Source organism: Rhinolophus sinicus, chromosome 10, assembly GCF_057876585.1.
Source record: "Rhinolophus sinicus isolate RSI-liver-muscle chromosome 10, RSI-T2T, whole genome shotgun sequence".
Lineage (NCBI taxonomy): Eukaryota > Metazoa > Chordata > Mammalia > Chiroptera > Rhinolophidae > Rhinolophus > Rhinolophus sinicus.
In genome coordinates this window covers 18,076,001-18,098,191 of record NC_142510.1, presented here as the reverse complement: position 1 = coordinate 18,098,191, position 22,191 = coordinate 18,076,001, and the positions used below count along the sequence as shown (strand labels likewise).

Below are 22,191 nucleotides of genomic sequence, written 5' to 3'. Positions count from 1 at the left end.
GAGTAGGGAGGGGGTTCCAATACAGTTATTTGTTTCCTAGCTAAAAACTCCCTCACAGACAGTGCCGTGTGAGCTGGTGTATTGTCGTGATGCAAGAGCCATGAATTGTTGATGAAAAGTTCGTCTCTAACTTGTTCACGCAGCCTTTCCAGCACTTCCAAATAGAAAACTTGGTTAACTGTTTGTCCAGTTGGTACAAATTCATAATGAATAATCCCTCTGATTTCAAAAAAAAGGTTAGCAACGTCGTTGCCACAAGTTCGTGAGCTTAATTGTCAGACCTCGTAGGTAAGCTTTCTCCTCAGTAGAGCTGTAAAGATGTGTTTCTTAGGGTTTCTGATCAGGAAGGCATTATTCCATGAGCACTTACTCTGTGCCAGGCACTATCCTGAGAGCTTTATGCTTATTCACTTAGTGAATTCGCAGAGTAATGCTAGGAGAACCCATTAAAACACCATCTTTATTGCTGGTGGGAAAGCAGCCCCTTTGGACGCTAGTTTGGCAGTTCTCCCAAACGTTAAACACATGACCCAGCAATTCCACTCAAAGGGTGTACCTAGAGGTAAGAGAACTGAAAACGACGTTCTCATACACAAACTTGTGCACAGACACTCACGGAAGCATTGTTCATAACAGTCCAAAGAAACAATCAAGGGTCCATCAACTGAAGATGTGGTTTATCCACACAATGGCATATTATTTGGCAATAAAAAGGGATGAAATACTGACACACATGGATGAAACCGGAAGCCATCGTGCTAAGTGAGAGAAGCCAGGCATAACAGATGGTGAGTTATACCTCAATAAAAAAAACCCCATTTTACAAATAAAGAAACCACAGCACAGAAATAAGGGCTGTTCAGTGGATCAAGTGAGGTAAGAGGGGGTTTTCTGACCTGGATGCTGGTCACTCACAGACATGGAAATGGAAATGGGGTGGGGGGGTGCAGCATGAGGTCTAGGTGATTGGGATATGAGGTACGAGGGAGAAACCTGGGAGAGGGTGGACACACATACCTGGAAAATACTTTACTGAGAGTGCTGACAGGGGAAATACCTTTAATCGTGACAGTGGCCTATTCATACACAATAGAGGGGTCAGTGGCCATCTGGAGAAATCATGCCCCATCTCAAGGGACAGTGATAGGGAAGCAGATACAGTGTCCACAGATGTTTGGATGTTTCAAGAGAAGCTAGAAACAAGGACTGCCATGGGAAGTCTGGTCGACAAGGCCCGTTTCCCCTGATCACCCGTCCCACCTTCTGTTGAAACGGTCTGTCCAGTGGGAGCAAAGAATGTCAGATGCACCACTCTCCCAAGGCGATGGGTACCCGCAGAACACGTCGATGCCAGGTGACTGAGAGGGGAGCCAGCCTGTTCAAGAGTCACTTGTTTTTCAATGATTATATCAAAGAATAATGCTGAGTTCAAAAAGGTAGTTGCAAAATAGTGCATTTCACAGGATCCCATTTTTCCACGCTATTTTAAGTACAGTCAGAAAAAGAACTAGAGGAATATACCCCTGAGAGCAACAGTGGTTATCTCTGGGGGATGAGGCCCTTTTCCTTTGTTCGGTGTATTTCTGTCTGTGTTGTTTCAGAATGATCACGTATTAAAATCAATACAGATGTTAACAATTATAGACCTTTTCTAATGTAACTGTGCGTGTATGTACGTGCCGGTAAAGAGCCGGGGCATGGAGAACGTCCGAGTGGTGGACAGTGGTTACCTCTGGGGAAGGGTGTAGGCGGGCACTGGGCGGCAGGTAAAGGGGAAATTCAGTTTTGCTGTTTCTGTCATGTTTGAATCTTGGATATGTCATCCTGGGTTGTAGAAAAATGACAAACTCCAGTGCCCGACACTCGGATCCATCCATCCAGAAGTCGAACAATTCTCACATGTGGGAGCGAGGGGAAAACCTTCGTCAAGACACGGACAGTATTATCCCCGGCCCTCCCGCACCCCAGGACCCAGCCCCATCCCCCACCCCCACAGGTCACCCACACACACTGAAAGAGGAGCCAAGGGGCCTCATTGTAACACTCATTTTTATATAAATATCCGGAAGTCATGTTACAGAATAAGCACCCCCTGGGAAAAAAGTCAACATTGTTTTTGTTAACTGGCCCCTGCCTTCTAGGTTGGACCCCAGCCTGGGGGCGCCTGCTGCTTTGGGAAGGCTGGGGCTACTGCACAGAGGCTGCTGACACAGCTGCCTGTGTGGCCCCCACCCCGCCGGACCAACCCCCTTCTTTGGTGTGTGGTACCTGGTGACCTCCTCTGGCCCCCCCCTTAGCCTGGGGCAGGGCTCTGGGAACAGGGTTCTGGAGAGCAGGGCCCAGGAGGCCTGGGGGTACTTGGAAATGGAGTTGGGGGCACTGAGTCGCTAAGAAGTAGATTCTGAAGCTTAGAGGTTGAGCCACTGGGGATGCGGACACACAGAGGTAACAGGAACATGTCGGGGGGGCTGAGCTGTCAGCCAAGCAGGAAGCCTGTGCCCTTCTTCCCGGCCTGGCACCCAAGTCCCTTCCCGTTGGTCCACCTCCTGCCAGACCCCACATTCCCAGGGAGAAGCCCCAGGCCTGCCTGTCCCCTTCCAGCAACACCCCCTGCGATTTCCCTCCCCCCCCCACAGAGAAGCCAGAGGCTAGGAACACAGCACCAGTCTGAGGATTTAATTAACCAGGAAGGGGGGGTTATTGGGAGGGGCACCCCTGTAAAAATGTACAAAAGGTCCGCGGGCTATGTGGAAGGGGAGATAAATATGTACATGGAACCCCCCTTCCTTCAGCCCCTCCTCCCCCAGCCCTGAGAGGGCTTGAGGACTTGGGTGGTAGGTGAAGGGGATGCTGGGGGGAGGGGGCACTTTGGCCTCTGGCTTAGTGAGCCCTTGGGGAGGCAGGCCAAGGGCCTAGGGGCCCTCAAAAGGGGAGATGGCGCACCTCGGGAGGTCACGAGCTATGACCTCTGAAGTGACCCCCACTCTCATGTACACACACACACACACACACACACACACACACACACACACCTCTCTGGAGGCTTGTGACCCCTGCCCTCCCAGTGACCCCAAGGTTCATCTGATGCTTGATCTCATGGTGGTTGGGGCACTGCTCTCAGGTTCCATGACCTCAGAGGTGGCTGGTGAGGTCATGCCGTTTGCCCTCCAGCCCTGGCTTGAAACCTCAGCTCTAGGACCTTGTCAAAAGGAAAGGGGGGATGGAGCTTTGCCCCTGCCCCGCCCCTCCCCTCACCTGTCAGCCCGGGCTGGGCCAGGGGCCCTGGGTGGGGAGCCAGGCCGGGGGGCGGGCACAAGAGGCGGCGGCGCCCCTAAAAGCGCTCCTGGTGGGGTCTTGCTGAGAAGGTGAGGGGCTCCCGGGGCCGCAGCCGGCGGCGGGGGGGCCAGGCGGCTGTACAGCAGGGGATGGGCTGGCTCCAGACCATAGAGGCGGGCGGCGGCCACGGCCCCTGGTCCAGTCAGCTCCTCGCCCGCCTCATAGAAGCGAGGTGGCCTTGCCAGACGAGGGGGCCCCGCCAGCCAGGCTGGCTCCAGGAAGCCCGCGCAACGCTCCGGGGGGCTAGGGCCCAAGAAGGGGGGAGGCCGGGGCCTCTCAAACAGCAGGTGGAGGCCCTGGGGCCCGGCGGCGGCGGCGGCGGCGGCGGCGGCAGCAGCGGCGGCAGCGGCGGCAGCGGCAGCAGCCTCCTCCTTCCGTTCTTCTTTCACCCGCACCGACTCCTTGGCTGGCCGGGCCCCTTCCTCGCCAGCCCGGGCCTTGGGAGTAGCAGGAGATACTCGCAGCTGCGGCCGTGAGAACGGGAGGTCCCTGGGGCAGGGGGAGACAGTGAGGGGACTCCAGAGGTCAGGCGGGCTGAGCGGCGGCGAGCGGGCAGGGGTGCCGGGTGCGGGGCGGCAGGGGGCACACCTGTCTTTGTCGTCCTTGCTGAGAGAGGCCTCCCTTCGCTCCACAGGTCGCTCCTTGTCTGAGCCTGGCGTCCGGGCGGCCTCAGGGGGCCGGACCCAGGCAGGAAAGGCCAGAGGGCTGCGGTGCAGGCGGCCCCACGGGTCTGGGGGGGAGGCGAAGGCTGGTGGGGCCCCTGGGCTTTCTTTCTGGGCAAAGACGGCGCCGGAGTCTGGACAGAGGGCAAAGGAGAGGGTGACAGGAGCCAGGAGTGGGAGCCCCTCAGGGGACCCCTCCGGTGTCCCCTCAGCCTCCAGTCTGAGCATGTGAACCCGCTGCCACAGAGCCCCCCCTCCCAACCCCTCCAACCCCCCCACCCCTGCCTGCCCAGCACTCACTGAGTGTGGGGCTGCCCAGGCCACCAAAGGCCCCGCTGGAGAGGGCAGCCAAGGAGGCGAAGCTTGTGGGACGCCCAAAGGGATCTGCGGGGAAAAGGGGAGGCTCAGAGCGCTGGCTGGCTGCTCCGGGCGCCACGGAGGGCTGGCAGGGAGGAGACAGAGCCGCAAGCGGGCCCCAAAGCCCTCAGCCACGCAGTCTCCACGGCCAGGTGCAGAGCATGTCCTTGGACAGAAAGGCATGTGTCCTCACACCTCCCAAGCCCCATCAAGTAACAGGGCCATCCCCACTTAAAGGGGACGGAACAGGCTCAGAGAGGTGAAGTGACTTGCCAGCAGCATCGACCCAGTGAGTGGTGCCCCAACCCCGGGCCTCTCGGACTCCAGAGATGGAGCTCTCAGCCCACGCTCCCACCCTGGCCGCCCAGGCCAGCTCGACAGCGAGTCGCCTGCCTGAAGAGCTGTGCTGGCTTCTCCCATGGGACATGCAGGGCCCTTTCCACCTGATCCTAACTTCATGCACGTGTCACACAGCCAGTCACAACGAACCCAGCCCACTACAGGAGCCTTGCAATTTCCTCTCCCAAGAACACCTTCTCTAGAGCACCAGGCTCCAATCCTCATGCACCCGAACCCAGGTTAAACCCCCGGGAAGCCTGCCTGCCATGGCTGGGAGCCATGCCCACGCTCTGCCTGGGTCCAGGCAGCCCTCCTCCACCTTCCTCTCCCAAGCAGCACACTGCCCTCAGCACGGGCTATTTCAGAGATAAGATCTGAGCTGGCAGATGAGCAATCAGTCTTCCCTTCCTTACCCATTTTACAGATGGTGAAATCAAGGCTCAGTGGAGGTAAGTAACTTGCCCAAGGTCTCCCTCCACCCATTCCAGCTGCCTCTCCGGTCAACTTTCATCCCTGGCTTGAGACCCCCTGGGAGCCAGAGACCAGGCCTGGCTTGGCTCTTACCAATGTGGGTGCTGGGGCTCAGAAAGGGTCCATGGGCCCCGGGAGCTGCCGTAAAAGGGTTGGCTGCAGCGTGGACGGCACCTGGGGCAGAGAGGAGACTCTGATGAGGCTGATGAGGCAACATGGGCCTCGAGCTATATACACTCAGGGATCGTCAGGACCCGAGAGGGCTGGCCAGACTCACCAGTCGCAGTGAAGAGGGAGGCGGCCGGGTGGGAGAGCTCCTGGCCAGTGGGCAGGGCCCCGTAGGGCCCCGGAAGGCAGGGCAGGAGGTCGTTCCGGAAGTCAAGCTTATGGGAGTCGCCCTGCGGGGAACGGGGCCGGCAGTGAGCTGGGCGGTGAGCTGGGCAGCCCTGCTCCTGCTCCTCCACCCTCGTCCCCTCTGAAGGCAGCCGGCCCCCGATGGGCCTGGTGCCTCTGCCTCGCTCAGCCTTCTCTGACCAGCCCCCAGGCAGGCCAGAGAACCAACCCAGTGCTAACTGGGCCAGAGCGGCCGTGACCCGGGCAGGGTGGGGTGTTTCTGGCCAAGGCTGCCTGGCCCAACAGCGCGGAGGCGGCCCGCTCTCCCAGTCCACTGGCCCCAGTACCTTCATCTTTTCCTGGTGTCTCAGGATCATGTAAGCCACACGCACGTGCATGGCACACCACTTCCCTGGTTTCTGCCGCCCCGAAGGAAGGATGACCAAAGGCAAAGGGGAGGAAAGAATGTTCACTCATCACCCGCTCCAGGCCTAGCCCTGCGCCCCAACTCGCCACACAACCTCTCCTGTTATTCTTACAACTGCGGGATGATAACTTCCCGGCCTAGGAAACTGAGGCTCAGAGAGAAAGCACCTTGCCCAAGGTCCCATGGCCAGCTCTGTCTGAACCCAGGCCTGTGGCTCAGGCCTTTGGCTTTCTGAGGGTCCACACCTGGCTGCCTCCATGTCTTGGGCTTCGTACTCATTCCCAAGCAGGACCCCACCCGAGCCACACACCTGAGACCAGCCCCCAGCCTCATGCAGCCTGAGGCCCTCACCAAACTCACCCTCAAAGGTGGCCGGAAATGGTCAGGGATCTGGGGACGGCAAAGCAGAGGTTGGCAGCGATTCAGACCTGTTTCCTGACCCAGGCACCTCATCTCCACAGCCCCCAAGTCCCCCACAAACACCTCCCCGAAACCTGTGTGGCCCCTCAAGCCCTTCCTTTCCCCGCCTCTCCCACTCTGGGTCTCGCCCCTCCAGCACCAAGTTGCTGAAGCAGGCCCCTGGGAGCTGCTCTAAGCCAAGGGTGAGGAGAAGCCATCCTGGGAACGACTTGATATAACGAGGGTCTGTTTCAGATCTTTAGGCAAAAGTTTTGACTCTGGCTAAGAGGCTGGAAACGTCTGGTCTGCTCTGATCTACCCGTAGGCGAATTTCCTGGCCTCCAGGTTCACACGTGCTCAGTGGGAGGGCAGGCTTGGCCTCCCTCTGCCACTTCACAACGGGGCAGCTTATCTTCTCACTGTTTTATGGACACGACTTCCTGGTATGACATCATTTTTTTTTTTTTAAAAGGTTCTGTGACTTAAAAAATTTGAAACCCCCAGAACCACCACTGCCCTAGTAACCTTATTTCTGGGACGACTTCAAGAAATTCCTATTCCTCGTGCCTGGGAAACCCGTCATTATATCACTTCCCTCATGTCAGATTCTCAGGGGCGCCCAGCACACATCAGGAGGAAAGATCTGTGGTTTGTCCTCAAGTCAGCCAGACACCCCCCAGCGACCCCAGGACCTGCCGTGGCCCCCCCTCACCTGTGTCCCCTTTGGGGGAAGCCCGCTCGGCACTGGCCCCAGTCGTGGTGGCAGCTCGGGGTTCGTGCTCTGGGAAAGGGGAGTGGAGGGGTCAGTCAGGAGAGTCAGGAGAGCTGGCATGAATGGGGTGTCAAACGAAGCTGGGGCTGGGACAGGGAGGGCACATGGCTGTGGGGCAACCGGGGTTCACAGGGGGAGGGCAGTGGGAGGGGTGGGGCTTGGGGGACGGAAAGAAGGTATGTGGATCAGGGTGTCTGGGTTCTCGGGGCTGGGAGCTCACCTTGGGCTGGAAAGCCCCCTGCAGGGAACCAAAGGAGACGGCTGGCGGGAGGCCCGGAGGCAGGCCGGGCACGGCGGGAGGGAAGGCCGCGTACGGCTGCGGAGAGAAGGGACCAGTCCACGCTGGGGTGGGGATGCGGTCCGTCTGCTCTGCCCAGCAGGCCTCTGGCCTCCACCCTAAAGCCCCCCAGGGAGCTCTCCCGGCTCAAGGCTCTTGCTTTTGAAGCTGAAGACTGGACCCCACCAGTCAGGGCCACGCGCACTGATACATCTATGCCCACGCCACACTCACACACTCTCACACTCATACACACACTCACACCCACATCCACACTCACACATACACACACACACACACACTCACATTATGCCGGAAAAGGCCTTCCATCTTTCCTGGGTATTTCTCAAACTAGGGAAGAGAAGGGAAGAGTAAGCCGCCAAGCCAGGGACCCAGGGCCTCCCCTGCAGGCCAGACCCTCCCCCCATCTGAGCTTCACCACCAGCCCAATGAGGAGCTCACCATGTGGGGGCCGTGGGGCGGCAGCAGGCCTGGGGGGTAAGGGGTGAAGTGCTGGTGGGTGTGCTGGTGGGTGTGCTGGTGCTGGTGGTTGTGCTGGTGGAACTGGAAGGCCAGGGGCCGGGCCGAGCCCCCTGCCCCCACCACCTCGGGGCCACCCTGGGCATTCAGGTAGCGAGAGTTCAGGTCCTGCCCGATCAGGTCCTGTTCTGTGGGAGGGGAGGGGCGGGAGGGGGGAAGGCTGTAATACCTGTCGCCACCACGTCAGCCTCCTTGGGCCCGAGTGACTGGCCTTCCCTTCGGGCCTGGAGCCACTCCCTCCTCAAGCCCTGCTGTCTGCTAAGGTCCAAATGCCCCAATGCTAGCTGGGCCCAAGCCCAGGGCCATGGCCCCCCACCTCCCGGCCATGACCCCAAACTCACCAGAAAGGGCGTTAGCAGCTGAGGCCCCAGGGTGCCCTGGCACCTGCAGCAGGGGTGGGGGTGGGGGCAGGGTGGGGCCAGGGGAGAACAAGGAGGGGTGGTGGGGGGGTGGGGGGGGCCGCAGCCCGGGTGGGGGGAAGCTGTGGGTGGACAGAGGCAGGGGCAGTGAGGGCGTCGGGGGCCGGTGGGTGAGCTGCGTGGACGAGGAGGAGGCAGATGAGGAGGAAGAGGACGAAGAGGATGATGAGGGGGGAGGCTGAGCCACGGGAGGGGCCGGGGCCTTGGGGGGCGGCCGTGAAGAGCTGGGGAGAGAAGTGGGGAGATGAGTGAGGGGTCGGAGGTGCCAGCTCTGACGGGAGTGGGTCAGAAGCCTGGGTGAAGCCTTGACCCTGGTTCTCCAACAGGGACGGTGGTAGAACCCGGCCCCAGGACCCCACCCCCGCCCAAGGAGCCAGTCCTCAGACTGAGGTACCGCCCGCAGCCAACAGTCCCTCTCTCCTCTCCAGGAGTCCCTTCCACGCAGCTGCCTCTGATGTCCCTGGCCACGTGACTTTCCCTTTTCTGACTCAAGCAAAGCACAAAACCGATCATTCCCTTGGACACTTCATTTCAACAGGCCACCTGGGTCCCTGCGCTGAGACAGTGGAAGCAGCGCCCTGCCGGCCTGGCCTCGGAGCTCCAGGCCCGTCCTGCCATTAGCACCTGGGGACCTTGAGCAAGTCACTGCCCCTCTCTGAGCCTTAGTTTTCTCAGTAAGAAAGAGAGTAACAATGACTACGTCATCACCGAGACAGCATCAACGACAGCACGACATTCTTACCCCTCAGCACGCAATGACGAGCGGCCAAGTGCTGCCACTTGCTTTACATGCTAGTCCAAGGCTCCAGCATTTCACACCCCCTTCCCAACTGCTGCCACATCCATGTAACCTGTACCATCACCTCTTTCTTGAACATAACTCAGTTTTCCTTTTTCACTTAGCGTCACCCCAGCCATAACATTGGAAATCAAGGGGTACTAATCGTATTTTCCTAAAGCATGTAAAAGTTGAGAAAAACGTTCTCACGTGTTATCTGAAATTATCTCACACATCACTAATGATTAGCGTACACACTTTGGGAAACACCACATTAACTCACAATCAATCCTCGCAACAGCTTTAAGATGAAGCCACTATTATTATCTCATTTTACAGAAAAAGGCAATTGAGGCTCAGAGAGGTTAACTGACTTCTCAAAAATCACACAGCCAGTAAGTGGCAGAGCAGGAATTCAAATCCAGGTCTCACTGAAACCAAAGCCAGAACTCTTATTAATCATCATGTCAGCATTTCCCAAAGTATGTTCTGAAGAACACTATTCCTAGCAGGTGTGCCTTGCAAAACGTCTCACCAGTTGGTGACACTGGGAACGGCACAAACTGGAATCACTGCATGTGAACGTACCATGTTTCCCCAAAAACAAGACTGGGTCTTATACTAATTTTGCTCCGAAAGACGCATTAGGGCTTATGTTCAGGGGATGTCAACCTGAAAAATCATGCTAGGGCTTATTTTCCAGTTAAGTTTTATTTTCAGGGAAACACGGTACAAAGAGTTCTGACGAGTCTCTAGTAATCTCTTTAAATGTGTTTCACTCCGTGTCTTCCAAACTTGTCAGTCTCAGAATCCTTTTCCAAATCACATCCCCAGGGCCCAGCCACAGAATGCAGGGATTGGCGCCAACACGACCAGGCCCTTCCGGACCAGCCCAAACCCCTGGACAACTCACCTGCCAGTGCTGAGGTCCAGGCTGCTGCCATAGGGAGAAGTGCGGAGGCCAAAGGGTGAGACCCGAAGCTGCAGCTGGGGTGGGGGCGGCAGACTGGGGGCGGCCGGCAGGGGTGCAGGGGGTGAGACAGGAGGCCGAGGGGCTGGTGGAGGTGGCGGTTCCTTCGGGGGGAAAGGCACTAGCAGCGGATCGGGCCCTGGGGGCTGCTCCTGGCTCCGCTCCAGGCCCGACACTTTAGGGACTACGGAGAGTTTTGCTTCACAGTTCCCATTGAAGGCGCCGTGGGGGCCTGAGGCTGTGTGGGCGGAACAGCACACACTCAGCTGAGGCCCACACTCACCCCAACTCCCTCCTTGTCTCCAGCCCCAGCCCCTGGCACCAACCTTTGCTGGTTGAGACAGTAAAGGATGGGTCGAGGTCATCATCGGAGACCTGGGGAAGAAGGGTAGGGACACGGTCAGGTTCAGGTCAGGCCACACCCTTACCCAGGAAGGCCGCCAGCCTCTGGAGCCCGCTAGGAGCTGGCAGGAGTGGCAGGTCTACCATCACCTTAGCTGAAATCCATCAGACTGGGCTCTAGGGCGCCTATGCTTGGGGAAAAAGGGGGAGCGCTGAGCCTGAGAACTTGCTAGGCCAGAACTAAATCAAGGCAGAGAAGCACGGAAATCAAGGCGAAACTGTCAGCTGTCACTAACTGCTGGCCAACAGACTGACTGGCTCATTTGTCCGGTGCACAAGTGTTCGCAAAATATTTTAAACTAATTGCTGATATTTAGAAATCCAACTTTGCCCCATAAAAACTCAGACTTGCAGGTCCTCTTAAGAATTCCCGAGTCTCACATGGCAACAGCAAGCTGGAACTGGCTGGTGTCTGCCCCCCTTAAATACACAACTCTCTGGTTCACTCTAGTCCCTGCCCGTCCAACTTTTAAAACTAAAACAAGACACACATCAGGGAGGGCAAATTTAGTTAGTTTCAGGGGTAGAGCGCCAATAGTTAGGACCCGCTATTTCAGAGCACCACCAGGCCTATTCATACACCGAAATTCACCTTTGCAGGATGTATTCTGACATTGACTACAATGGCTTAGTACCCTCTGCTCAGACTCTATTCTGTAAGACTGACTGATGCTCAGCAGGAAGGATCAGCTTGGTTCCACAGCCACTTGGGATTTCCGTGGAGAACCATCAGTACCTCCAAGGGCCTTGGGAAAGATTCTATTGTTTGGTCAACTGGCACTACTCACCAAATAGAAGAAGTTACTCTCTCAGTCCACCCCCTTCCTCCCAAAATCTAATCCTAACTCCACCTAACCCGTGTTCCCCACTCAGGGAGACCTCTAAGCTGCAATGCATCTTCTAAGCTGTGACACCGCCGACCCAACAGGTTCTAGTCCTACTCACCCTCTCATCCAGATCGCTTTCCGCATCACACTGGGGGGGAAGGAAAGACAGAGGTGTCACACAAAGGAAGAGGAGAGGAGCCCAAGGTCCAGAGGGGACTGTCACAGAGGGAGTGCAGGGGAGGGGCCAGTATAGGTGGAGAGCACTTACTATGTATCCAGCTTCCAGAGAGTGACGGGAGGAGGCCTGAGAAAGACCAGAGTCCAGAGGTAAGGGAGGCTGGCTGGCAAGGCCTTTGGATCACGTCTCCACCCCCCGGCAAGGCTCTCAAGGCCCCTCAGGACCTACTCTCCATCTCCTTCTAGCTGCTTCTCCTGCTGTGTTCACCCGTTCCCAGTGCTCCGGCCACTTTCCAAATACACCAGACTCTCACATTTCGGTGTTCTAGGCCCAAACAACTCTGCTGCGTTCCTCCTCTTAGCAAACTTCTGACTATCCTTCCAGGCCTAACTGAGACATCCTAGGGGGCTTTCCCTAACCACAACCGCCCGCCCATCCCCCAGACAGAGTGAGTGGTTCCTCATGGGGGTTTCTGCAGCACCTCTCCCAGATCTCCGCCTTCTGTAGCTTCACAGTTTTGGGTAGAGGTACTTGCTTGCAGATTGTTGTTTTTCCTGCTAGACACCCACTCCCTCGCTTGAAGGGGAGGGCAGAGACTGTGTCTAACTCATTTATGATTCAACTAAGTCCCTTTGCCACATCTCTTGAATTATCAACACGTCTGAGGCAGACTCAGCGCCAGCCAGAAGCAGATGAGTCTGACCATGGACGCGTCTTTATCAGACCTGGACGGGGGAGTGAGAGCTCACATGGGCCAGGCTTCCCTCTGCCTTTGGAGACTGGGGTTCCTGTTTAAAATGGGTCGTGGCGGTGCCACTAGAACACGGGTCTTTGGGAAGGATGTTGTGTCCAGAGTTTTCAAGGACAGGGATATGGAACAAACTCACCTCCTTCCTTCTCCGCTTATTGGGCCATTTTCGGGCCCGATCCCCAGAGGGCCGGCCTGGCTCCCGATCAGAGCTGTCCCCTGGCTCCCCAGTGGCCCCACTGGAGCCCCCCCTCTTCCGCTTCCCAGAATGCTTTAGCCGGTGTTCCAGCCGCTCTGGGGGCTGAAGGGAGGCATCCTTCTGTGGAGGAGGAGGTGGGACTAAAGTGGATGGAGAAAGGAAAGCTCCCGACCTCTCTTGGGATGACCAGGCCACCAAAGTGGCCCTCAGGTCAGGTAACCTGGTTGGTCCCTGGAGACCAGCTCTACCCCCTCCCACCCCAGGGTGGGGCAGAGGCCTGGCCAGAGGAGCCGGTTGCTCTGGTTTGGGGTGCCAGCATTCCCCCCTCCACTCCACCCACTCCAGGCACCGAACCCTCCTCTCTGCCCCCAAAGTTCCCCAGCCCCCTCAGCCCTACCTGCAAGGCCTCGAGGCTGGCGAAACTGGCTATGGCGAAGCCATCGATCAAGTCCTCCTCCTCTTCTTCCTCCTCCTCATGCTCCTCCTCGGCCTCCCCGTCGTCTGCGCCCCCCTCCTCCTCCTCCTCTTCTTCCTCCCCGCGGCTGCCCGAGCCAGCAGGCCGCTTCCTAGCTCGGGGTCTCGGGGGTCGAGGCCTGGGCCGGGGCCGCCGCCGTCTCGGGCCTCCGGGCCGCTCTCCAGAGGAAGCTGACGACCAGGGCCGGGCGGGCGGCGGCGGCGACGACGAGGACGAGGAGCCGCGCGGGGCGGCCAACAGGGCCCGGGGCGCGTCGCCGCCAGGACCTCGGCGGCGCCGCTGCTCCCGGTCTCGGTCTCGGCGCGAGCAGCGCCGCCGCCGCCGCTCTCCTTCAGCGGCCCAGCCCGGGCCCGGAGCCGCGGCCGTCTCCATGGCGACCGCCCTCAGTGCCGCATCCGGAGGCGGCGGGGCCCGAAACGGCCTGTCCGCAGGCCTGGGGTCGCAGGCGCGGCGCTGGCGGCTGCACAGGGACGAGAGGGCCACGGCTTCCCCTTTAAAGCAGGATCGGCTGGCCCTGAGCTTGCCCCAAGGCCAAGGCCTGGGGAGCCGGCGCCGCCCCCGGGGCGACAAGCCCGAGGGCCCCCCCCCCGTGGGGCCGAGACGGCAAAAACGGGGCGCCCGTCCCTTTAAGGCGAGGCCTCAAGTTGTCCAGCCCCTGGCCCCTTTAAGACGACCCAACAGTGTCCGGCTGGCCTAGTGCGGTGGCCGCCCCCTGCCAGGGGTCGAGACAAGACTCCCCGAGGAAGAGGAAGGGCCACCCCTTTAAAAGGGACCGAAAGCTAGCCCCGAAACGCAGACCTCCCCTTTAAAAGTGCCTCAAGTCCTCCGGCTAAAAGAGGCCACCCCTTTAAGGAGTCCAGGGTCCTCAAAACAGTAGGCCGCCCCTTTAAGGGCTCGGGAGTTAGTTTCTAGTCCTCCCCAAGCGGCCACTTCCCCTTTAAGCTGAATTTAAAAGACTTCTTGCGTGGAGGGGGGAAGAGCAGGCGAGAATCCTCACTCGCTCCAATTATCCCAACAGCACAGTTCTCAATTTGTCAGCGTCTGTTCGGCGGCTTCCCCTTTAAGGCTGGCGTTGTAGTCCGCCGAGTTCAGTGGCCACCCCTTTAAGGAGATTTAAAGAGGCCTCTTCCAGGCCCAGCTCTTCCAGCCTCCGCCTCCGGTCGCCATGAAAGGCGCGAGGGGGGGCGGGGCCGCGGGGGCCAGCCCTCCAAAGCCCCGGATGTGAGGCAACGGTGACGGGTAGAGCCTCTCTGTCCGCCGACATAAAAGTCTCTTCCTCCTTTCCTCGCCTGTGTCTGACTTGCGCCGTAAGGGATCCGGAACGGCCGTTGGGCAGCGGGGGAGTTCCAGCGCACCCGCCTGTTGTCTCCTTTGGAGTCTTGGGCCTCTTCTCCGCCTGGACTTCCCTGCCCCTCCTCCCTCTTCCTCCTCAGCCTACGCCTCCTTCCTCTCTCGGCCTCCTCCCACTCTCCGCCCCCTTCCCCTCACCCCTCTACAGGCTTAGTCGTTGATAGGTTGAAAAGTGTGCGTCAGGATGCGGGGCGGAGCCAACCTCGGGGCGTGGCTAATTTGCAACCGCCCTCAAACCCTGGATTGGGTACACGTCAGATTAGCTCCGTCCTTTATCAAGTCTCGTGACTCCACTGGTTAGAAGTAGGTGCTCGGGGCGGACCCCGCCTCTTCCTGCTCTTTGCTCATTGGTCGGCCGTCTGATGAGTCAAGGAGAGGCGTCTGGAGGTGGTGCGCGAGTCCTAGGGGGCGATCGACCGCTGGGCGGCGCGCGGCCTTGGAAGGAGCCTGTCCACAGCCTGTTACATCGTCTCTGCTTTTCCGCCGTTTGGCTTAACCCACTGGCTGCCTGGCTTCTCGCGCAAGCGCGTGGCAAGCTCGTCGTCCGGTGGGCCGCTCCGTAGGGTAGCCCCGCGGCGCGAGGTGGCCCGAGCACGCAGCGTGCCTAGCGAGCGCCAGACGCGTGCGAAGAAGGAAGCGTTCCGTTATCGTTCAGTTCAATGGGAAAGTGTTGGCCTGTGTTCTCTGCGTGCCAACGAGAAAAAAATACCTGCTCCTGTGCACCGGACACTTTCTACCCTATTAACTTACTGGGTAAAATTCTTTTAGGAAGGTGTTGCGATTGGCCCTACTTTACAGTGGGGGAGGAGATGGACGCACAAACATGGATCCTAACCAGGCTTTGGACTCAGGAAGCCAAGCTCCACAGTCTGTGCTGTCAGCCACCATTGTAATTTGCCTGTATGTTATGAAAGCTGTAGAGGGCTGCTTCTGGCCTCTGGTTGCCTGGGTTGCCCTAGTAATGTGGACATCTGCACAGACACTTGGCTTGCTTTCCTATGTATAAAATGGGTAGAATTCCCTCTCACACGTTATGTGCAGGTCAAGTACATGTGAGAGTATGTTGTAGGCGCTCAATTATAGCCGACTACTCAGCTCTTGAATCTACTGTGTTTCCCCGAAAATAAGACGCAGCCGGACAATCAGCTCTAATGTGTGTTTTGGAGCAAAAATTAATATAAGACCCGGTCTTATTTTACTATAAAACCAGGTTTTATATAATACCCGGTTTTATATTACTTTTTGTTCCAAAAGACACATTAGAGCTGATTGTCTGGCTGCGTCTTATTTTTCGGGGAAACACGGTAGCCACAGGTCCTGGCCTGCACCTTAGGAGGAGGAAGTCAGGGCCATCGTGATCAAGGCCTTGGTCCACTCTGGGACACTCAGTCTCCTCTTTGATGGAAGTGAATTGGGAGCACCCTGACCAGGGTCCCGGATCACAGGATCTTCTGGGGCAGATTCAGAAGTAATCCCTCTACACAAGAAAATCCTCAAGTCAATAAAGTATCTCCAATGACCATTCCCTCACCCCCTCCCTGTATCCAACCCTCATTGCCTTCCCTGGCGCCTCTCCCACTTCCCACTCTTTGGGGCCAAAGTAGAAACATTAGCCAATATTGCCAGTCAGGCATCAGTGTCCAACTCAACTGGGAACATACAAAAGAATCAGAAATATATCAAAAACTTTACTAGAAATATAGAGGAAAAAAAATACAATGGCCTCAAGTCTTCCCTTTTCTCTTGGATGGATGGTCCAATGGGGCTGCTCCCTAATCCACTTTCTCCTCTTCCAGGAGCAAGGCATCCAGTTCCGCCAGCCGCTGCTGCAGCAGGGTTCCCACATCTGGGCTGGGGGCCAGGTTGGGAGTAATGGTCCTGCCAGCCGCAGCCCGGACCCCACGAGATGGCCGCCGGGATCGAGGAAGGCTACTGTCCCGAAATTCTACAGCCCGTCGCAGCTTCCTTGAGCTGGTGAAAATCAGAGTCCCATTGCGCTCCCGGGGTTCCTCGAAGATGGTCTCGAAGGCCCTGGACCAGACAGGGAGGAGTACTGGTTACCAGCATGCCCTCTGGTGCCAGCCTTCCCTGTCACCCCCAAGCCTTCAACGTGTCTCACCTCCTGGTTGTAGGTGACTGGTAATTCTTGTTGGTGTAAATTTCTTCCAAGCTGAACTCTTTCTTATTCAACCTGGGAGCAAAGAGCAGAGGCCACTGAAAAACCTGGGGCCAGTGGGGCCTAGAGAAACGATAAGCAAGCCTAGTCTGTATTTCCGTTTCTGGGACATGCCATGGGCCAGGAGTGCTGCCTGAGGCAGACGGTTCTAAGCACAAACCCAACAGACTCCTCCGAGCTGGAATGTGCTCCCCGAGAGGAGATAAAGCCACAGTTCAGCGGATGTGAGCCTCCATCTGTTTAGCCAAGGCAGCTCCGTGCACAATAAGCATCTCACCTGATCGGTCGAGGCAGCCCCATTGGTGTGAGGTTTAACTGAGGACGGGCCGGGGTCCTGCGTATTCTGAATCGAGAAACCTTTCCCATGGTCTGCAAAAAGGGGGCCGAGGGTAAGAGTGTGCCATGGGCACAGGCTCCCACTTGTGTCCTCCCCCCCGACCTGTCCACCTACCTTGGTCTCAGGGTCTGAAAGCACCTGGTCCTCTGAGGCCATTGGCTCCTTCCCCTTGGTTGAGCCCAACCTGCAGAGAAGGTCAAGGCTCAGAGACAAACAGCATTCACAGCAGTGTTCCCATCTCCTGCCCACTGGACACTAGGGGAGGGGGAGGAGGCTAGGCCCAGACTGTGACCGGGCATTAAGGAGGGTTTATCGAGAGCACTACCTGGGTTCTGCAGGTTCAGAGAAGGAGGAAGTGGATGCGGTGGACGAGCAAGATGTGACGAGGGGAGGAGAGCCTCCCACTCCTCCAAGAGGGAAGACCTCTTTCCGGAGACAGAGCCGAGGGGGTGGCGGGGCTCGGGCCATCTCTCCACCACCCACAGTGTGCCGCCGGGGCCGGGGTCGGCTTGGGTGGTGTGGAGCAGGGGGCCAGCTGCAGGGATCTGAACCTGGGGGCCCCAGATCAGGGCAGGAGTGGCTTCGGCCCAGAGAGGGCTTAGGGAGAGGTGCTAGTGGGGTGTGGTCTCGGGCCCGCCACTGGCGGATAGGGGGCCGGGGGCTGACAGCTGCAGTGCTCTCAGCAGCCCTGGACTGATCAGCCTCTGAGATGGCGATCTTCAACTCCAACTTCATACGGGGTGAGGGGGGCGGGGGCTGCGGGGCTTTGTTGGCTGTGAGGAAGATGTCAGCAAAGCTCTCGAGCTTGGAGCGGACGGAACGGAAGAGGGGGGCCAAGCCCCAGGGACTGAGGCGGGGGCGTAAAAGGCTGGACGGCGGTGGGGTCGATGGGGGCTCCAGAACAGGATCTGGGGCTGAGGAAAGGAGAGGGTCACAAGTGGGTATTCCTCACTGCAGGCATCTAAGCCCCGCTTCAGCAGCCTCAGCTCCTCTCCTAAACACTACGCTGCCCACAGAGGAATAAGCCCACTCCTGAAAAACTAAGCCCTATCTTTAGGAGTTGCACATCAGGCCCCTGAAGTCTAAACCCCATCTTCACACACCAAGCTTCGCCCTAGGAGGGGATTAGGCCCCACCCCCACCTCTGCACCTGACAGAAGCTCAGCTAGGATTTTCCAGAGCCCCAAGTCTCCTCCCCGTCTCTGAGTCCTTACCTGGCGATGGGTTCTCCAGAGGGTCTGTAGGCAAGGAAGATGGCTGGAATGGGGGTTCCAGGTCCCTGGGCGGAGGCATTGGCTGGTTAACCATCGTCACGGACTCAGCTCTGGGGTGAAGGGATAAGATAAAGGCTGGGGGAGCTTCCAGGTCCAGATCCGACCTAAGCCAGCACCTCCCCTGTCCCTTAAGCCTTCTGAAGGTGCTACAAGAAACAACTGGACAAGTCCATCTGAGGCCCTTAGCTCTGGCTGCCTAGACAATGGTTGTTGCCTGGACACCTTAATAATTCCTTCCCCAGCCGTCTCACCTTCTGGCTGGGACGATGAAGTTGGGAGCCTTGTCGGCGAAGCCCTGGATATAAAAAGGGGGTATTTGTGGGGAGGCAGGGAAGCCCCGCTGACCTCCCTAGCTTCCCACATCCCGACTCTCTCTGTCTTCAGATGCCCGCCTGGGCTCACACCACAGACTTTTTCATACAGGTCTTTGCTCCAGCAGTGTCTTCTGCCTAACCTGCTGTCCTTCTGGCTCTGAGCAAAAGCCACCCAGGACTCAACCCTCCTACCTGTCTCCTACCCCGGGTGGAGTGCCTGCCCCCAGCTGCATCCCTGCCATCCTTACCCGAAGTTCCCATACCTCAGGTGGCGGTCTGGGGTTGGCAATGTCTTCTAGCATCACCACCAGAGTGGGCTGGGGGCCCCGGTCCACCGCTCGTGAAGGGCCCTCCTCTGGGCCAGGGGTTGGCCTTGATCGACACCTCAGAGTGGAAGGAGACCGATGGATGTGGCTCAAGGGCTCTCGGCATAAGTGCAGGGGGTCGGGAGGCCTAGAGAGGGAACACAAAGATCAGAGGGGCTCCGCTGTGTCCCCAGCTGCCCTCCACATCCTGCCATGCTCACCTGGCCTGGGACAACCACATGGCTTTTTGGGGTGCTGAGGCAGGCGGCTGGTTCCGGACAGAATCCTGACAGTTGGCGGGGGGCCGTGGGGTGGAGGTCTCCTCTCCTGGCACCAGGGGGACCTAGAAGACAAGGTGTCAAGAGTAAGGTGAGGGAATGAGTTGGACTAGACAGGATCTCCCTGTGCCTAAGTGTCCTACGCCACAAAGGTGACAGAGGTTGTGGCTAGAATTCACTCAAGATCCCCAAAGAGGTGAGTCAAACTGAATTGGGGGCCAGATATTAGTGTTGTGAGCTGCAGTTGTGGGTCATCTCACCCACGCTGTTTGGAGTGTGAAAAGAAGGTGACTCTGGGTGAGTCACAGCCCTGTTTGGGACTTCAGTTTTTCTATCTGTACAATGGAGCCAATGACCTCAGTCTGCTTCCCAAGGATTGCCTAGAAGTTGGGCTGGGAAGCAAGCAGAAGCGTTTCTCGTATTTCCAGAGTAGTAGGGATGAGGTTCCAGCCCCACTGGCTTGGCCCTGGGGAATGGGCACTGGAGACCCCGCCCAATTGAGGAGGGACTGAGAGCCAAGCAGAACGCTAGCATTACAGAGGCCGGCTGAGCGATGGGTGTGAGAATGAGGTGTTTGGAAGTCAATTACCCTCATTAGTGATCTGGACTAATTGGTACTGAGGAGAGACCTGGGTTGAGAAAGGGGCTTCTCAGTTCGGGGGGCTCACCATATGGGCAGCCATGACATCTTCCAGCACCACGGCCAGGACCCGCCGAGAGGCCTTTTCCAAGGGTGAAGGGGCCACCACGGGCTGCAGCCTCGCCCGTTTCGGGCTTCTGGCTCCCCATAATGCTCGAGCCAGGGGCTGGCGGCATAGACGTGGCTGGCCAGGCGGGCTGGAGGATGAGAGAAGCAGAGGACGGTCGCCCAAGCCTGTCGTTGGCTCTGTGGTTCCCCTGTACGGCCGCCAGGCTCCCCGTTTCCCGGGCTCACGACAGGCTGGCGGGGTGCACTCTCACCTGGAGTCCCCGGGCAAGTCCATGGGGGAAGCGGCAGCTTCGGGGAGTCCCTGGGGGATCCCAGGCTGCAGCCTGGGGTAGGGTGGGGAGCGGAGGAGTGGGGAGTGAGGGCCAGCCCTTCCCCTGGGGCTCCGCCCTTCATGGTCCACCCGCAGCTCCCGGTAGCCCACGGGCCGGAGACCTGGGGCGCGAAAGGGCGCCCCCGGTCGGCCGTCCGGAGCGGGTGTCTTCCCACAGCTGCCGCCGCGATCAGCAGATCACTCGCCCACTGCTGGGCACTTGCCAGGAAAACCTGGATTGCAGCGGCCCCAGTTCTCCCACGGCCGGAGCCTCCTGGGGCCTTTGTCCCTGCAGATTCCGCCCTGAGATTCCCCGGGATCAGCTAGGATCCCGGTCCTGGGAGGCTCAGTTTCCACCAGATCCCTCCGCGATCCTCATCCACTCCCAGCGAGCGGCCAAGGGCTCTGAAGCAATATTCCCACACGCCGACGACTTCCCCCTCCCACCAGATCCCCTAGACTGGATCCAAGAGGAAAGAATCCTCCAGCGCGGTTCCGCCAACCAGACGCCGCACGAGGATCCTCCTCTCCCTGTAACTTCGGCTCCGTAAAGCTCCGCTCAGCCAGGGGAAGACCGAGCTTGAGCAACGCGAACTCAGTCGGGATCCCCGGGGATCCACTGTCAAGCGAATAGCCCTCCACTCCAATCCCGGGAGGTCCCGCCCACAGACCCCCTCCCCCGCCCTCCCCGGGTCCCCGCCCAGGGCTCTCCCCAGCCCGGGAACAGATGGTTCAAACGGCTCCTTCCCTCCCTCCTCCCGCCCTCTCTCCAGCCGCTCGGTTCCCTCCCCCGCGCGCCGCTCACCGCCGCCTCCCGCGGATCCCGGGTCTTCGACGGCTCCCACCTGCGGCTCCTTTAAAACCAGCCTTTCCCAACACTGCCCAACCGCTGAAGGCCTTCTTCTCGGAGCCCCCGGACAGCGTCCAATCGGCGGCCCGCGTCTTCCTGGGTGGTGAGAAACGAAGTGAAGCCTCCTGGCAGCCATCATCCTTAGGGGCAAATCGCCCAATTGGGCAGTGCAACCATGATAATTGAGGGCAGATGGCGCCGCCGTCCTCAAGGCACGGAAGTGGACCGGGTGGCGTCACTTTCTAAGGCCAGGCAGCGGCCGAAGACTAAGTCAAGTTTCTTGAGCTACTGAGATAACTGTAGCGAAGCTAGAGTGTCGCCACGTTTTTTAAGGGCATCTTCCGGTTCTTTAGCTTTTAGGCCAATCAACAAGACCTGAATGCTAACGATAGGTGAAATTCCCAATTTCCTAGAGAGGCCCCATCGAGGCCGGTTCCGGTACCACCCTGGGTTCCTCAACCGGGTACCCACGTCGCAGCGAAGAGTTAGGGAGAGGGTGGCGAGGGCCGGACTAGGGGAGTGCCCCTTCCGACCGCGTCGCTCGCGCGGTGTCCTGGAGAGGCTGAGCTGAGCCAAAGTGGGGGCGCCGAGTTTCCCTTTACTCGAGTGTTGTGCACTTCTTCCTGGAGAAGTGGGAGTTTCTGCGGCGGGTGCAGAGGGCTCAATATAGGAGCGTCATTGCAGGAAACCAATAACCAACTTGGCGTGCTCGGTGGGGTCCGACCGCTTTCTTCTCTGTTCCACGTTCCCACGAGCCCTCTTTCAAGAGAGGCCAGCCTGGTGGGAGTGTAAATAGTCCTTAGTAGTTAAGGGCCAGGGATGGAATCCTGCTGCTTGGCATTTTTATCAGGAGCAGGGATGTTGGTGGAAGGAAGTGGGTATGTCCTGGCCTCTTGGCGTGGTGAAGGCGCCTTCACTGCGCAACCAAAGCCCGTGCCTCCATTAGTTCTCCTTCCCTAGGAGTCCCTGGTCCAAACCAGTCCTTAGTTTCTTAATGCAAGAGAGCCTGAAGCCTAGAATTCTTGATCTGATATGAAGGTACAGAGTGACCTACCCTGCTCTACATAATTGTCTCTTATAGGATTGAGTGATAAAAGAAATGACACAGAAACGATGATATGGAAAGAGCAGAATCAGTAAGGATAGGTGTGGAAAGCGAAACCTCCCCAACACTGGAACCAAGGACCCATCAGGATAGCTCTCCCAGGACTACAGCTACTCTGTAACACAAAGCCTGCTGGGTCTTATGGAACCCCATGAAGACTCTTCTGGAGGAAGCAAGCGGTTGGTAGCTCTTTCAGATAGAGGTGTCTTCTCTCCCCTGGATCAGGGCTGGCTGCATCGTGCCTGAGGACGTTCCTTGGGGTATGGTGACGCAT

General features: G+C 58.3%; 2 protein-coding genes and 1 long non-coding RNA gene across 6 annotated transcripts; 1 reads left to right on the top strand and 2 right to left on the bottom strand.

Moving 5' to 3' along the window:
• Window positions 1-2,031: 2,031 nt before the first annotated feature.
• On the bottom strand, window positions 2,032-14,339 carry FBRS (fibrosin). 3 transcript variants are annotated; one of them, XM_074323146.2, is made up of 18 exons: window positions 12,832-14,339; window positions 12,375-12,551; window positions 11,578-11,613; window positions 11,428-11,457; window positions 10,407-10,455; window positions 10,024-10,318; window positions 8,255-8,556; window positions 7,836-8,041; window positions 7,680-7,724; window positions 7,317-7,412; window positions 7,037-7,105; window positions 6,286-6,315; window positions 5,846-5,917; window positions 5,443-5,563; window positions 5,259-5,339; window positions 4,299-4,382; window positions 3,925-4,132; window positions 2,032-3,825 (listed from the first exon to the last, which is right to left on the bottom strand). In XM_074323146.2, exons 1-18 carry the CDS (start codon window positions 13,279-13,281, stop codon window positions 3,252-3,254), a joined length of 2,925 nt encoding a protein of 974 aa, XP_074179247.2. In that variant the 5' UTR covers window positions 13,282-14,339; the 3' UTR covers window positions 2,032-3,251. The 3 variants fall into 3 exon arrangements, with proteins under 3 accessions (XP_074179247.2, XP_019572824.3, XP_074179248.2); XM_019717265.3 differs by having other exon boundaries at window positions 12,375-12,554; window positions 12,832-14,338; XM_074323147.2 differs by lacking the exon at window positions 7,680-7,724 and having other exon boundaries at window positions 12,375-12,554.
• Window positions 14,340-14,660: 321 nt separating this feature from the next.
• LOC141569509 (uncharacterized) lies at window positions 14,661-16,402 on the top strand. Its single transcript, XR_012493238.2, has 2 exons — window positions 14,661-15,012; window positions 16,056-16,402. It is a non-coding gene; the product is annotated as an uncharacterized LOC141569509 (long non-coding RNA).
• Window positions 15,928-20,895, bottom strand: PRR14 (proline rich 14). Of its 2 annotated transcripts, none has more exons than XM_019717268.3 (12): window positions 20,768-20,895; window positions 19,904-19,975; window positions 19,612-19,780; window positions 18,887-19,008; window positions 18,609-18,813; window positions 18,298-18,341; window positions 17,987-18,096; window positions 17,098-17,686; window positions 16,887-16,956; window positions 16,713-16,804; window positions 16,379-16,450; window positions 15,928-16,290 (listed from the first exon to the last, which is right to left on the bottom strand). In XM_019717268.3, exons 2-12 carry the CDS (start codon window positions 19,924-19,926, stop codon window positions 16,032-16,034), a joined length of 1,755 nt encoding a protein of 584 aa, XP_019572827.2. In that variant the 5' UTR covers window positions 19,927-19,975; window positions 20,768-20,895; the 3' UTR covers window positions 15,928-16,031. The 2 variants fall into 2 exon arrangements, with proteins under 2 accessions (XP_019572827.2, XP_019572825.2); XM_019717266.3 differs by having other exon boundaries at window positions 18,624-18,813; window positions 20,768-20,891.
• Window positions 20,896-22,191: the final 1,296 nt, after the last annotated feature.

What these genes read in the sequence shown, in the direction of transcription:
- PRR14 (XM_019717268.3), bottom strand. Translation starts at nt 19,926, where the DNA reads ATGGACTTGCCCGGGGACTCCAG. An exon ending in TTTCAGACCCTGAGACCAAG is followed by an intron (nt 16,805 to 16,886) that starts GTAGGTGGACAG and finishes CCCTTTTTGCAG; the next exon opens with ACCATGGGAAAGGTTTCTCG. An exon ending in GGGCTGCCTCGACCGATCAG is followed by an intron (nt 16,451 to 16,712) that starts GTGAGATGCTTA and finishes CTTTGCTCCCAG; the next exon opens with GTTGAATAAGAAAGAGTTCA.
- FBRS (XM_019717265.3), bottom strand. Translation starts at nt 13,281, where the DNA reads ATGGAGACGGCCGCGGCTCCGGGCCCGGGCTGGGCCGCTGAAGGAGAG. An exon ending in ATAAGCGGAGAAGGAAGGAG is followed by an intron (nt 11,614 to 12,374) that starts GTGAGTTTGTTC and finishes GGTCTTTCTCAG; the next exon opens with GCCTCCTCCCGTCACTCTCT. An exon ending in ATTTCCGGCCACCTTTGAGG is followed by an intron (nt 5,918 to 6,285) that starts GTGAGTTTGGTG and finishes TCGGGGCGGCAG; the next exon opens with AAACCAGGGAAGTGGTGTGC.